Raw genomic sequence first — 15,986 nt, 5'->3', positions numbered from 1 at the left:
GTTATTCAGTCCTTGTTTCTTTAAAAAAGTTTCCTTTTAAGTTTTAGTTTGATTTCTTATTACCAACACCTTTTTTTGCTTTCAGTTTTGTCAATTTTATTTGAACTTAATCTAATGAAAATATGTTACTAAAATGCAGGTTCATTGGTAGCATACATATTCTTCCTGAAAGATAGAAAAAGTTAAGTAACCAATAACATTCGAAGCATGCATATTGTTCGTGAAAGTTGGAAAAAGTTAAGTAAGCAATAACACAATGTAACAGATTTTAATTCATAGAAATAAATTAAGAAACTTACTGTTTTCATTGTTCATTCCTTGCTGCCGTCTCCTTTTTTTTGGCTTGTACTTGAGTTGCCCTTTTCCATGTTTAACCCACCTCTGTTTTGATGCTTCTCAAGATGATGCAAAATATGTGCACAATTTCACAGTTTCTAGTTGGTTTTCTTTTTAATTCATCTAAAAAAACTGGTAAACTAAAATGTGTTTGATTTACTTTTACTTCATTCAACTATTGCCCACTAACTTACAAAACTATTTTGTTTAGTTTACTCAAATATTGCCCACAAACTTATTAACTGCAAGTAGTGCATCATGGATAGTTGACCATAATTGTTTAAACCGTCAGTTAAGCTGAAAAAAATTCGACTTTGATTTTTCAGACGTTTTTGCTTTCACATTCCGTGATTATGCTACAACTACTTCATTTAGTTGACTCAAATATTGCCCACTAACTTATAAACTGCAAGTAGTGCATCATGGATAGTTACCATAACTGTTTAAACCGTCAGTTAAGCTGAAAAAATTTAGACCTTGATTTTTAAGACGTTTTTGCTTACACATTCCGTGACTATGCTTTTAAATTTCTGCCCTTCCATTCATCCGTTTTTTTCCATGATTTTCAATATAAGTCAAATACTCATACAACATTTTTCGTTTACTCATTGGTAGGATATTGAATGTACTCTATTATTGTTGGCTGTAAAAAAACCGTGTTTCTTTGGTAATTACTCACTTATTAATGACTAATGACATGTATCGTAAACTGGAAATGAAAGAATTAAATTTCATAATGATGACGAAAGTTCATTAATTCTTAGTGGGAATTGAAATATAATAGTAAAAAACGTAGTACATAAATAAGGATCGCCGATGTTCTTCTTTAAAACCGCATCCAATCTTTGCTTTCCTTTAAGCTCCATGTTTGAAGTGTTGTGCCATCCGTTTCTCCTTTAGCTTCCTGATTGGCTGCATATTAAACCTGCTACAAATCTATCTTAAATATGACGACCTAAATTGTTCGATTACAACTTAAAATAACCTTGGTCCAAAATAGAACATAAAACAACGGTCAAAAACAAAAAAATGTCCGTTAACAACGTTCGTAAATTGCTTAATAGCTGAAATGTTTTTTAGAACTCCATAGGCTGCTTGCCTATCTTAATTTCCTTCATTTTTGTGGCAGATGATTTGTCGGATGCTTCAGTCGTCTCCACGACACCTTTCTGTGGTGTGATCTCTTCGAAATTCAGCACAGGTTCGGACTCAATCATCTCTCTCATTTGCTCCTAACAAAAAATAATTGTTACTAAAAAGCCATTAGTATCAAAAAAATTAGTTCAAGTTAAAATTCAATTCACCATTATTGAATCCCGATTTCGAAGTGTCCCTTGTCGAAGTTGAAATTGCTTGTTCCTAAAGGAGAGGACACTATTTATTAGTAAAACGAAATATACAAAATAAAGTGTGTATATGTTAGTCATTAATTGATCTTATACCTTTCTTGCATTATTCATAGCATCCCACTTAACAATTGTTCTTAGGTCATCACGTAAACTGATCACCCCAAATGACTTCGATTTTTCTTTGAATGTTATATAAATCGATCACTCTTATTTTTGCCACAAATGTCTGTCAAGTAAGGGCCTGAAACTGGGGAGGGACGACACTGTACATCTGAAACGATATTTAAACGTTAATCAGTAACATTATAAGTTGGTTAGATATTATTGCAAATTGTATGTAAATGAGTTTTAGGTTACCTCATCTTCGTCAAGGATGGCTTGTGTTGTTTTCCTAAGCAAATCAACCATTACATCATCCCAAATAATGAACTCAACCGAATCTGGATCTTCATATGTCACAATAAACTTAACTTGAAACCTTGGTATTGGTGATGTCACCCCCACACCCTTCATTGTGCAATTATTGTTAATTTTTTCCCTGTCACAATACCACAACCCATCTTCTCCTTGCTTCACTTTTGATCTGCATTCTTTGCAAGAGTAGTAGTACCAACTACTACCAGATGTATCTAACTTAATAATCTTGGCTATTGTGACATATGCCCCTCCTTTGGTTAAATTTGGTATCTCTGATAGTGTTTTGATGTTTGCACTTGCGAGGATTGGAGGATGGTACCCAGCAGTTTCTGGAGCCCCAAAGATGGGTTCATCATCATCTGGAAAACTGGTAAGAAAAATGGCTTAATTAATTTAAGCTGAAGTGGGAATGTTAAAAAAATTTTGAACTCAAAATGTTTCTGGATTGTATTTGGACTGTTTTTTTCAAATATTTTTTTTACGGTTATCGACTGCTTCATTTGGTGGACGATTTCTGGAGTTTTCATGTTGTGCCTTTTCTGGTCAATAACAATTAATGCACCTACTATTCCCCTAAAGACAATAACATCACATAAAACGGATTTAGATGTCATACCTATTGTTGAACACTTTCACCTCGTTCATATCTGGATTAACCAATATCTTTGTTGCACCCCATGTTGTTGTTATGCTAACTTCCCCTGCATAGTAGGAAATAATGAGACAATTTTTTTCCAACATTTTTTTCTTAAATTTTGTAAGTAATCAAAGTGTTTGTAATGCTGAAAATGGTATTTGAATGACCAGAATTTTATACCTTCATAAACTGATCGTTTTACGAAAAGCATAACCAATGTTGGCTTTGGTTTGTTAATGAACTCTTGCTCGATTTTTGAAATTTGCTGAAGGTAATCCCCAAACAATGAGCAGCACATGTTTTGGTTCCTGAAAAAACGGTTTATAATTATTATTTTGATATGGTGTTAAGTTTGGCATATTGTTTATAGAATATAGTCGACTTACAGATTATTGCCCAAAACAATAGTCCTCTTTCTCTTGCCATTGCTGTCTCTTATGGATAAATGTGCTCCAACCTTCCAATTACGTCTGTCACAGAATTTTTCACTTGTTAGTTAACAGAATTTTTCAGTTGGTAGTTAACATTTAGGGTGCATATATGAAAAATTAATTGTAGGCCATTGTTGCTTACCAATATAAAGTCTATTTGGCATTGCTCCAAACACGACCTCATTGAAAGTGTAGAAAGCATGGGTAGAAAGAGGAATATCTACATTTGGAATGGGTACCACCCTGGTGCTGTACTCGAACCAAATCTTGCACGGGTGAATTGTTGCCATGTCAAGTCCCACTCGGTTTGATGATACACTGAACTTTCTGATTTTGTATGTGCTCCCTTCATTAAGGTGCTCTAAGAAAAGGCGAGTCAGCCTCTGGTTGACTGATGCTTGAATTGTGTCTCCCTACATTCATTCATATTTGTTAATACCTTGTTACAATAATTTGAAAAACACCACAGGAAAAGGGGAAAAGGGAGACTTACATTCTCATCAATTAGGATGAGTTCTACACCTTTCACTTCCTTGGGATTTGTCTCCGACTTTCTGTACCACAATCTCATAACCCGAACAGTTAATTGCTCCGTCCTTGATGTTTCTTTGGTGATGCTCGAAATTGGAATACTCTGGATGTGTGCCATAATCTCAACTTTTTGATTGAATTTGCTATATTGAGTTTCTGTGACATTCTCAATGTTTGCAATCCTATATATACTAAAATACAACCTCTTGTAAACCCTAAATCCCCCACTACTTCCATTACCCATGAACCTCACTTCTTTGAAGCTGTCAGAACTCATCGCCATTCCATATTTAACTGCATATGCCCTAATTTCAGAATATGCTGATTATTTTAATTTTATGCAGTTTCGGATTTCATGGTTGGACGGTCCAAGTGTATTTATTATGATGATAATAACGTTGCCTAACATTCGTACTTGTAGAAGTAGAAATTACTCGGTAGTTTATCATTGCCATCTTCCGAATTCGGAGTCGAGGTCGATACTTAAATTGCTTAATTTTTGCTCCAAGTACATAATTCTCGGTGATGAATGGCTTTCTATACAGATCTGAGAGGATTACTTTTTTAAAAAACATATTTTAAAGTGTTTCGACTTTTCGTGTCGTGTTTAAATTATTTTATTAAAATCTAACAAAAACCCGTGCATATGTTTTATTGCACGGGTATACTATTTTGATTTTAATTAATATTAATTCACAACCCGTGCAGTATTGTGAATTAATTCCTAAAAAACCCGTGCAGTATTGTGAATTATTTGAAAAAAAATTTAATATAATTTTTAAATCACTTGTAATTTAAATGAACATTTATTTGTTTATTTTTGAGAGTAAAAAAAATTAAAAATAGCTTTCACTGGTTGCTAAAGTCTATATTAACTCGGTTTGCTATCATTGTCACCTATCAAATTCGGTGTGCGTGGCTGGTACTTCAGATGCCGAGTTTTATATTCCAAGTACATTTCTCGTCATTATTGATATTTTAAAAAAAATTCTCGCACACTGTATTTTTAAAAAATCATGTTTTCATTAAATTTACTGCACAAGGCAAAATCATTCATAAGAAAAATACTTGTTATTCATTTTGTAATTCATCTCGATGTATTTTCGATTCGTATATAAGTGATATTTTTTCCTGAAATTATGTATTTTTATTCTTTAATTTTGGTTTAGTAATTATGTAATTCAATTATGGTAACTCGCTTTTGTAATTAATTCTGCGTAATTATTATTCAATTTCTTAACACGGAATGTATAAAATTTTATCATAATGTTAATTTGAAGAAGTATTCCGTAAGATGACTTTATAGATTTGTTGCGAGACGGATTTAAGCGCATGCTTTGAAAGACGGATATCTCAGTAATTAAATACGTTGCACGCACATGGGTCCCACCATAATGTCAATTTTCGAAAAAAAATAAAAAGATAATGTAATAATGACGTGGCGCGCTCTCTGATGAGTATTGTCTCTTGCTTTTATATAGATAAGATTTGAAATAAAAAAATATAAAGTAAATAAATAACAACACACAACAAAATAGTATAAATTGTATAACTTTAATTTTTGAAGAATATAACTTTTGTCGTAAATAGTATAACTTTAATGTTTAAAGCGTATAACTTTAGTCGTAAATAGTATAACTTTAATGTTTTAAGTGTATAACTTTAGTCGTAAATAGTATAACTTTTATAAAAACCAAATAAATATGAAAAATCGTAATTAATCAACAAATATTAAATCTGAACAAATTAAATAACAACCCATCAATAACCAACAAAAATTAAAAAACCAAATAACAATAACAAAATAAAGTAAATCTGACAAAAACACTAAAAAAAACGAGACAAACACAAGCTAATTAAAGAATTAAAAAACCGGCCTATGACAAACACAATCTAATAAATACCAAAAAACAAAAAAAAACAAAAAAAAAAACAGAAAAAACAAAAAAAAACAAAAACAAAAAACAATATATACAAAATCTTAAATAAATAAAAAAAAAAATAATAAAGCCAAAAAACCGGCCTATGACCACCGCACCCACGAAATCACCATTTTCTGACTCGTGGTGTTTAGGCGGCAGCAGGGAGGGAGAAAGGTGGTACGGCAGTGAGTGTGGTTGTTGCGGTGGCCGTGAAGGAGGGAGGATGGTCTGATCTAGTGTTTAGGGTGTCGGGTTTTGGGTTGTGGAGGGCGAGAGTGAATGAGGCGTGATGGAGTCGGAGTGTGCGAGTCAGTGAGGTGGTAGGTGGCCGTGGGGTTGTCGGGTGAGGTAGTCGGGGGTAGTGGGGGTCGATCTGCTGTTGTTGTTGGTGACGGTGGTCTGGTGCGGAGGTGGGGTGGTTGGCGGCAGGAGGAAGGACGGAGGGGATATTGGCGGTGTTTTGTTTTTGTTTGGTTTTTTTGTATGGTTTTTTTTTTTTTTTTTTGTTTATGAAATGAGAGAAGTGAGATAGAGAGAAGGAGTGTGGTTGTGATAATGAGAGGAGAGGAATGATTAATGAGGGGAATAATTGAGTTGAGGAGGAAATTAGAGTAATAAGCATTTTGTTTAGTGAGATTAGTTTGTAGCCTTTCATTTTGATTGAATCTCATCCCTCCATCCACTATATCCAAAGGCTTCTATAAAGACTTAGGGACTCATTATATACGAGGGCCTTACAAGAACCCCCTCTCTCTCTCTCTCTCTCTCTCTATATATATATATATATATATATATATATATATATATATATATATATATATATATATATATATATATATATATTGATACCGACATTAGCTGTATTATATTGGAGATTCACTCATAATTCTCAATATTGCAGTTGATTTGATGTGTAATTTCTATCTTTTTTTCGTGGTGTGTGTTATTTTCACCATTATTTAAACAAGTGTCAAAGAAGATTTAGAGTGTATTTTGGCTTTCCATCTTAACTTTCTTTTTCAAATTTAAATTCCAATATATATATATTTTGGGTTTAGAGAACCTTTAGTTACCTACTACCTACCCCATAGTCATAGGTAACAACTTACCAGATACGAAGTATATTTGTTGCTCTTATCAATTTTATTCTCCGTATATTTCTCTTATTCAAGTTCTGTTACTCACAAAATATTTATTTGCGTTGATTTATGTTCGCATATGGTTTACATTAAAAAGGATTATTTAGTTTTAATGTTACCCGCATTTTTTTTTTTTTTGCCAGTGAGTATATGGTGTACAACTGTACATCACAAAGGATTAGTGAAGAATAAGTTCTCTGTCTGCTTATTCAACTTGCTCGGACCTCACAACATGAAGGAATTCAACTTGCTCGGACCTCACAACATGAAGGATTGACCAAGATGGAAGAATTGTTGAAAAATATTTTTTTCCACAAGTGACCAACAGAAGTTGAAAGATAGTAACAAATAGTAGTTATTTTACCATTTTCTTATGTAAGACCGTCTTACCCATGAATTTGTTATACACAGTTTGTCTCGCTTATCCAACGAGCCAAATTTAAGACGGATATTAGGATAACAAAAATTTGCGTCATTTCAAAATAGCGAGGGTACAAGAGATTTGTAATGGTTAGAGAAATGGAAATTCAAGGAGTTATAAGAGGAGACTTTGCATAGGAGTTAATAACTTTTTTTACCGGAAGAAGGCCACACAAGGGCCAGTACATCATAAAGTGGATGAGGGGCAAACTTGCGATCGACAGAGTAATCAATCACCATTCTCCATCTTAAATTCTATTGCGTAAAGAAACTTAACTGTTTGGGTAGATGTGTTTAGCCATGTTTTTTTTTTAATTTCAATTTTTATAAGTTCAATTCAATTTAATTCAGTTCACGCCGATTTAGTTCAATTTACTTGCGTTTTTTAAAACAAATTAAGTAAAACAATGCCCTCAAAATAGTCAACTAACATAGATTGATAAAATGGGGGTATAAGAGATGACATTCGAAACTTCCAGTGAGGGGTTTTGAAAATTTAGACAATTGTTAACGATGAATCATAAATTTTTACTCTTATGTACCGAAAAAAATTGCTTACCTTTAATTTTAATATTCCTCGCAAAATAATAAAAATATAAATATTTCTTAAGTCAGAGGGATTACTAGGATAACATATATTAGAGCTAAAATCGGTAATACATACGAGTGCCAAGTGCGATAAGCATGAGAAATTGAAATATTTAAAATTTCATGTACTACTAATCATAATCATATAATTAATTGTAATATGAACATAATTAAGTTATAAATCAACTTTTTTTTTTAACAACCAATCTTTCACTACAAGCCAATGAGCCATTGTCAAAATCGAATCTCATAAACTAATATAACAAGTAAGTTTGCTACTAATCATAAATTTTGATTCTTTCTCTAAGTTAAAGTGCGTTTCTTAATGAAAGAAGTAGAATACAATATTTCATTACTTTGAAACAATCTTTAATTTATTATGATATATTGGACTTTAGAAAAAGAAATAAAAAAATATATAAGTTAGCTAAAATTTATCAAATTATTGCATAATATATATCAGATCATGAGTAATAAATAATATAGAATTATTAAAAGATCAATTTAGATACTTAGTAGTATTATTTTCAATTTATATAAGTTGGAGTGATTTTAAAAACTTATCTAACAATTAATGCATAACATTATGACCAGTTCCAAGACTATACAACTGGATGTACAATGAGCATTGTACATCCAAGGTTATTTTAGTCTTTTTTCAAATATTTTTGCAAAAAAAAATGGTAACGTAATTCAATTTTCAATCTATTCTTCATTCACTGTTTCCATATTTTTCTAACTTCTCTTCATCTTCCTCTTCCTCTTCCTCTATCATTCAGTTAATGAATCATCTTCTCACTTAAATTATTATAATTAATTGATTATGCGGAATTGAGCATCATCTTTAAGGAATTTTTTTATCCATAATTTATAATGCATGAAAATAGTTGAAGCTCGTATTATTTTTACATTAGCTCGTATTCTTATTTGAATATCGCGTATTCTTATGTGCTCGTATTTTAAAGCTCATGATCATTTTAAGCTCGTATTCTTATCTTAATAGCCCGTATTCTTATGTGCTCATATTTTTAAGCTCGTGTTCTTTTTAGTTTAGCTCGTATTCTTATTTTAATAGCTCGTATGCTTATGTGCTCGTCTTTTTAAGTTCGTGATCCTTTTAAGCTCGTATTCTTTTTACATTAGCTCATATTCTAATCTTAATAGCTCGTATTCTTAGGTGCTCGTATTTTTTAGTTCGTATTCTTTTAATAATAGTTCGTATGATTGCTGTAGAAATTTACCTCAAAGAATTGTTAGATGCATTTTTCCTTTCTGATGATGATATAAATTGCTTCTTGTTCGCAAAATATTGTTAGATGCGTTTTTCCTCGATGATGATGTAAATTGCTTCCCTTTCACCATTTTAGAATCAAAATTATGGAGAAGAGAGATTTGTCGACTGTCGTTTAAGAGAAATTTAGAGAAGGGAAGGAAGAGGGTTTGTCGACTGAAGAAAAATCAGAATTAGGGAAAAAGAAGATGCGTAGGATTTATTTTTATTTTTATTGGGCTTAGATAGATATATATAGTATATGGGCCTGTTGTACAATGCTACTGTACAACAAGATGTAGGATCCTATTTGTGCATTATGACACTGAAAGGTAATGAGTTTAACATGAGTCAATAAACAAAAGATAAGAAATAAAAATGTTAGTATTTGGCGACTTGAAAGGCGAATGGATGGGCGGTGTTGATGGTGGGAGCTCGTAATGGATGAATAATGAATAATGATGGGGTGGGGAGTCGCATAAGGTTACGAGAAGGTTTAGGGTTTATGGGTCGGGGTAGGGATGGTGGTTATGCTGGAGGTATAGTGGGGAATGTAGGAGATTGTGCCTGGAGGGCAAGAGGGGGTACTGTAGTTGGACGACGTAGAATAGGGGTTGTAGGGTGGTGGTTAGTTGTGTGGGGCTGCTTAGATAGGGGTTGAGAGGGACGTTGTCATGGTCCGAGATATTGGGTGCCTTCACCACTGAGGTGGAGTGTCTGATGATGGGTCTCGAGGTAGTCGACCAGTGATGGCGAACACTGCCTCTAGCGTCCAAGCGATGGTGAGTGAGATATATAAGGTAGAGAATTGAGAGGATAGAACAAACAAGAGGTTAATAAGAAAAAGGAAAAGATGTACAACAATGAGTAAAATTAAATGTATATTGCATAAACAAATTGGTTGTGAAATCTACAATATTTTATATCCATTTTTCAGATTTTATTCTCATAGAATAAGCTACAAAGTTGAGGGAAAAATAAACAGAGTACTTCGAATAAAATTAAGCAAAATAAACTTATCAAAAGTGTATAAGTAGGCAAAGTAGAATTTTCTAAAATTTAGTAATTTACTAAATCCAAAAGATACGTAAGTTTTTATTTTTAATAATACTTTTCGTTACCACCCGTGCAATGCACGGGTTCTAAAACTAGTTATATCTAATAGTGGTTCTCATAGTTCTCATTATACTTAGTGGATTCATCAGGATCCGACTGCTAAATATATATATATATAGGGGGGCGGTCATGATCTTGTAAACTAAAGACGGTGCAACTGTGCACGAACTAACTTAAAATAGTGAGACTTAGTCAAATAAGCAAAGTCAAACAAACATATACATCCAAACATACTGGCTTCTTATACCACGTCACTTTCACACCCAACTCACTCTATCTCCTACTCACCCACACAACATACTCTCGCCGGCGACCACCGGAGTTCCGGCTAAGATTCGTCACCGACATCTCCTATCAAAAACGGCGGCGATGATCTGGTCGACCACCATTTAAACTCGCTGTATCCCATCCACCAACAATAGTCACCGACCGCCGTCCCGGAGAAGCAGCCGTCGACAATCGGTGTACTCTTCTATCTCTCAATTCCTTTCTTTCTTCTGACCATCATCATTACATTTTAAGATGGTTATTAATGGCGATTGAATCGATTATTTTTAATTTGAAATCGAAATTGAAATTGTAACAGTGCGTATAGATTATTAAACTCATTTTTAGGGTTCAATCAAATGTAGAGGAGAAGCACGAGTTGGGGCTCGGTGGCTTGATTCCAGGCTGCTGGTGGATGAAGCTCGGTAATTGTAACTCGATTCGGTATCACGGTATCGAGCTGAGATGCAGGTGGTGCACGACGGTGGTAGTCTGAGACACTACCTCCTACAGAAATCATTCCCTAAAATGCAAACTAAGTATGTTATTGATGACAAAGTTTCAGATGTTGGCAATGGGATTTATAGTGTGACGGCAGATCCTATCTTACTTATTTTTTATGTTTTTATGCTTTAATATTCTATGTTTGATAGCTCTGCATTTTGTCATGCATAAGTCTAACGAAAGGAGCATCAGAGAGGTCGGTCTTAAAACGGGTTTTAGGAACAACGTGTTCTGCAAATGGTAGCCGAGGTCGATTACCACTGAAAATAAACAGCTTACCCATGTGGGAAATTACTTTAGGAAATAACCTAGGCTCGATGAGCTCGCTACATTCCCTCCATACAGAACTGGGGTTGAGCATATCAAAGCACCAGATGTTATGGCAAAGTCCTTCCCCAGGTTTGGTACTTGTTAATGGTTTATTGGGACCGTAGATTCTCAGGCGTGTGATTTAGATTTTATGCTTATGTCCTCTTTTTTTTATCTTACTTAATTTTTATGTTTTTATGCTTGAATATTTGATATGCAATTGGACTCCATGTATTTTGTGGAACATTCATATGCTAAGCAAAGGCTATATGAAATATATTTTTGACTAATTAGTCTGTTTGGCTTTCATGGGTGAGAATGGGAGCTAACCGAAACTGTGAATGTTGTTATCCGTGTGCCATAGCAAAAATGGGATCAGCTGTTTAGATAATGACAGGTTTAGAACCCATGTCATGATTACTTCACTAAATGACAGTGCTAGATTGCTAGCTAAATGAGCCGACGTATGCTTAGTTTTGAGCTGTTTAGCACGGTAAGATTTACCGCTTCCTTTTTTTTACTCGTTTTCACTTATGAGGTATGGTGTGACAGGTCATGTTTCTTTGAAATATTCTGAGGAAGGATATGATATAAATGTACATTCTGTTTTTCTGTTCTGTTCACCTGTTCCTGCATTACATCAACCTGCAGCATGGTCCAACTGTTGCATAAGAAAGCATACCGGTTTACTGATTTCAACTTGGAGAATATAAGACATTAATAAGACGAATTATGTACCTAGGTAGAGGCTTAACAGGTACATGAGTAATCTATTATTTATCGGTTAGTATCATTTATATTAACATGAGATTGTCTTACAGAATGCTAATTACGACGAAAGGAGTATCAACTCACTTTGCTGATAGTATCGAAAAGCTGGATATTGAGCTTGCTGCTAAGAAGATTGTGGAGGGGATTAGGAATGGTCAGTGTTAACTGAATGAATGGATGGCGTGTATTTGAAAGAGTTGAGGTTGCTGCTAAAAAGATTATGTATAGAGTTATGATGATTAGTGTTAAATGAATGAATGGATAAATAAATGAATGTCGCGTATTTGTTGAGGTTGCTTCTAAGAAGACTACGCAGGTGGGATTAGGAATGAATCGGGGGTTAAATTCGGGAATTTGGAGCAATATGATTTAGTAGTTATAATTTGGTTATGATTTTACCCTGTTTCAGAAATTTTGAGGAATGAAATGAATGTTTTTTTATGAGATATCGGAAGTTGACTTTCAAAAAGTGTGTACCAATATAAGTTGAAAGATTGGTAAATAATATAATAATGGAGTATATCTATCTAGCTAAAAGAATGTATCTGAAGAATATAAAGAAATGTATGTAACAACTTAAAAGAGGTGTATCTAAGAAAAATAAAGGTATGTATCTAAGAACTTAAAAGGTGTATAAAGCAAAATAAAGGTATGATTCAAGAACTTAAAGGAGTGTATTTAGCTAAATTTATGAATATGTATCTAGTAACTAATAAGAGTTTATCTAGCTAGCTAAGGGTATGTATTTAATAAGTGAGTGATTCTGCAAGTTAAAGATATGTATACAGTAATTTAAAGAAGTGATCTAAAAAGAATGTATCTAGCTAAACTAAGTTAGTTAAGTGAATGTATGTTAACTTAATGTCTCATAAAAAAAGGGACATTCAAAATGGAGAATTTGGGGCTTATAAATTTAGTAAAAGGTAAGTGCAATATCAAGAACTCCAATTTGTTCACTTATTAATAATGTATATGCATGAACAAAACCATGGAAAAAATGATACGAGTGGTTTACAGAATAGCCAAAGCACATTGTTGGGGCCGAATGTTGGCTAAGCGCATGAGCCTCAAATCGTTTTCAGCGAAATCATACATAAATGGCGACTGGTAGTCATTCTTCAATACCACTAAAATGTCCATCTTATGAGTGCTGGTAATTGCTAGTAATTGTTTGGAATGCAAGTAAACTTTTTAGAGCTGTGTAAGGTGATCAATAGTGGATTGGGAGTTCATCCCTGGGCATGGAGAGGGTGCAAGTGCACTGGATTGGTTCAGTTGAAGAGTAGATATAATAATAATCAAAAGCTGATGTTTCAACTCTGTTTTAGTATGATTGTGATTTTATAAATAGAGGTATGTATTTAACAACTTAACGAAGTGTATCTATCTAAATAGAGGTATGTATATTTAAAAATTTAAAGGAGTGTATCTACCTAGCTAAAGATATATATCTATAAATTTAAATGAGTGTATCTAAACTAATTGTAGGTATGATCCATCAACTTAAACAAGTAAATCTAAAGAACTTAATGAGATCAAATCATTTCCGTCCTACTTAAGATCTTTTCTCTACTAGGTACATTTTAAAAGGTCCTAGATTTGTTTAAAGGAGTGTATCTAACTTACAGAGACGTGTATCAGTAAGGACAAGAACAGATCTAATTTATAAGAGATATATGATCTAGTAGTAAGGCAAAAAGAATGTATCTTACTTAATGTGTATGAGTAAGGTTAAGAGATTATCTAGCATATGACAATTGGATGCATGTTGAATATGATAACAAGTGGCTTTTGAGCTTAAAACAAAACAAGAATGTAGATAATGCCAAATTTAAAGAACGAATAACTCAGCCTATCAATTACTACAATCATCAACTCTCAAATGTTTAATCAGAATTTTCCTGTTCTTTTGCAGGTATATTCTTTTGAGCTTCAGCTTGTTTCTGGCCTCATGTTAATGCATCTTCAGGGCCCGATCCGAATTAACGCTATCCAAAGCCGAAAAGGGTGACTGTAAACAGACCCTAACAAACAGTAGACCCTATCAATGCCGGCGACCCTAGACGGCGCCGACGACAATAGAAAACATCACAAAAGCTCCTCATGAAACACCACAACCAACACGACACCCAACCTGAACTCATCATCTCCATCAATCAGTAGGCCCTTCGTCGGCCAGACTTTGACATTTCCCCACCGTCGATGGAACTCCGACAACAACCACAACCATACCACCATAAAACACCATTAAACCACCATCTCGCGCCCTTCTCTGTCCATAAAACAACCACTCCCTCGATCCACCCACCATTCGACCTCCACATCGGCCCTACCCATCGGCACCATTTTCAGCCGCACCTTACACAGGTTCATTTCATGTCGATTTTCTTTTCAACTTTTTTGATTTGAATGATATTTACTAATATAAGAGTACAAATGTAGAATATAAAAAGCAATTTGCTGACGGCGAGGAGGTGTCGGATCTCCGGCGACTCTGCGGTGGTGAAAGGTGATGGATTCCGAAGAGGGAGAAAAGGGGAAGAGAAGGAGGAAGTTTTGAATTCCGGCAAAACACCGGCCAGAGAGCCAGATGTCAAATGGCCGCAAGATCGATGGTAGTCTATGTCGGAGTTCCGGTGCCGGCGAAGTTTGTTGGGAATGGTACTTGGGAGTTGCGTTGGGTTATGATACTTATGAATGAGGGTGGATGTGTGTTAGCTGTCGGGACAAGGTTTATTTTGACTAGAGGTTTACTGCTACTTTTCTAAATCTAGTGGTTTTATTTAGTTCGTAAGTTCGCACCGAACATTTGGTTCGCACGAGATCCTATTTCTATATATATATATATATATATATATAGTGTCAAGTTCAAATGAAAGTTCTTATATTTTTTTGAGTCCATGTCCTCCCACAACCCTGGATCATGCATGGTGGAAGGTTGAGATTGAAAGCAAAAAACACACTTAACACTAATTAATTCACTTCTCTCTCTAATTTTAATAATACATTCACTAATTCATTATCATACACAATTAACACCATATTTTGTCTTATATTTCAAAGTTTATGAAAATTTTGTTAACATTTTTCCTGTTTCGGTTTTTTTTTTTTTTTTTTTTTTTGAGACAAGTTTTCGACATTTTAGGATTTTACGAGTGTAATTTAACAAAGAAAAGTGTAATTTTAAGGAATATTTTCGAGAATTTAGCGTTTTACAAGTTTAACTTCAATCTTTTCCGAGTGATTTTAACGAATATTATTTTGAATTTTTGTCATTTTATCACAAGTTAGTGTAATTTAGCATTTTACGAGTGTTATTTTAATGACAAAAAGTGTTATTTTAGTCCAGGTAAGTGTAATTTCAATCTAATGAGATTGTTATTTTTAGTCAAGGAGAATGTAATTTTAGTCGAGAAAAGTGTAATTTTAGTCCAGAAAAGTATAATTTCAAATTTGAGAATGTAATTTTAGTCCATTGGGAGTGTAACATTAGTCCAATGAGAATATGAGAATATGACCAAGTCCATTGAGAGTGTAACATTAGTCCAATAAAGGTAAGTGTAATTTAGAGAAAAAAGTGTAATTTAACAACAAAAAGTGTAATTTAACAACAAAAAGTGTAATTATAATGACAAAAGTGTTATTCTAAAAAAAAGTGTAATTTTAATGAAGAAAAGTGTAATTTTAATGAGAAAAAAAAGTGTAATTTAACAACAAAAAGTGTAATTTTTAAAAAAAAGTGTTATTCTAAAAAAAAAAGTATAATTTTAAAGAAAAAAGTGTAATTTTAATGAAGAAAAGTGTAATTTTTAATGAAAAAAAAAGTGTTATTCTAGCAAAAAAGTATAATTTAAACGAGAAAAAAGTGTAATTTTAATGAAGAAAAGTGTAATTTTAACGAGGAAAAAAAAGTGTTATTCTAGCGAAAAAGTATAATTTAAACGAGAAAAAAGTGTAATTTTAATGAAGAAAAGTGTAA

General features: G+C 33.4%; 1 protein-coding gene and 2 long non-coding RNA genes across 3 annotated transcripts; 2 read left to right on the top strand and 1 right to left on the bottom strand.

Moving 5' to 3' along the window:
- Positions 1–1,412: 1,412 nt before the first annotated feature.
- On the bottom strand, positions 1,413–3,984 carry LOC141629309 (uncharacterized). The gene is made up of 7 exons (XM_074442330.1): positions 3,664–3,984; positions 3,313–3,583; positions 3,197–3,209; positions 2,920–3,047; positions 2,719–2,803; positions 2,043–2,469; positions 1,413–1,568 (listed from the first exon to the last, which is right to left on the bottom strand). The coding sequence occupies exons 1-7, from the start codon at positions 3,982–3,984 to the stop codon at positions 1,413–1,415; spliced, it is 1,401 nt and encodes a 466-aa protein (XP_074298431.1).
- Positions 3,985–10,356: 6,372 nt separating this feature from the next.
- On the top strand, positions 10,357–12,453 carry LOC141634513 (uncharacterized). The gene is made up of 2 exons (XR_012539236.1): positions 10,357–11,978; positions 12,058–12,453. It is a non-coding gene; the product is annotated as an uncharacterized LOC141634513 (long non-coding RNA).
- Positions 12,454–13,952: 1,499 nt separating this feature from the next.
- On the top strand, positions 13,953–14,722 carry LOC141633733 (uncharacterized). Its single transcript, XR_012538508.1, has 2 exons — positions 13,953–14,374; positions 14,450–14,722. It is a non-coding gene; the product is annotated as an uncharacterized LOC141633733 (long non-coding RNA).
- Positions 14,723–15,986: the final 1,264 nt, after the last annotated feature.

This window comes from Silene latifolia, chromosome Y (assembly GCF_048544455.1).
Source record: "Silene latifolia isolate original U9 population chromosome Y, ASM4854445v1, whole genome shotgun sequence".
Lineage (NCBI taxonomy): Eukaryota > Viridiplantae > Streptophyta > Magnoliopsida > Caryophyllales > Caryophyllaceae > Silene > Silene latifolia.
This window is presented reverse-complemented; position numbering and strand designations above follow the sequence as displayed.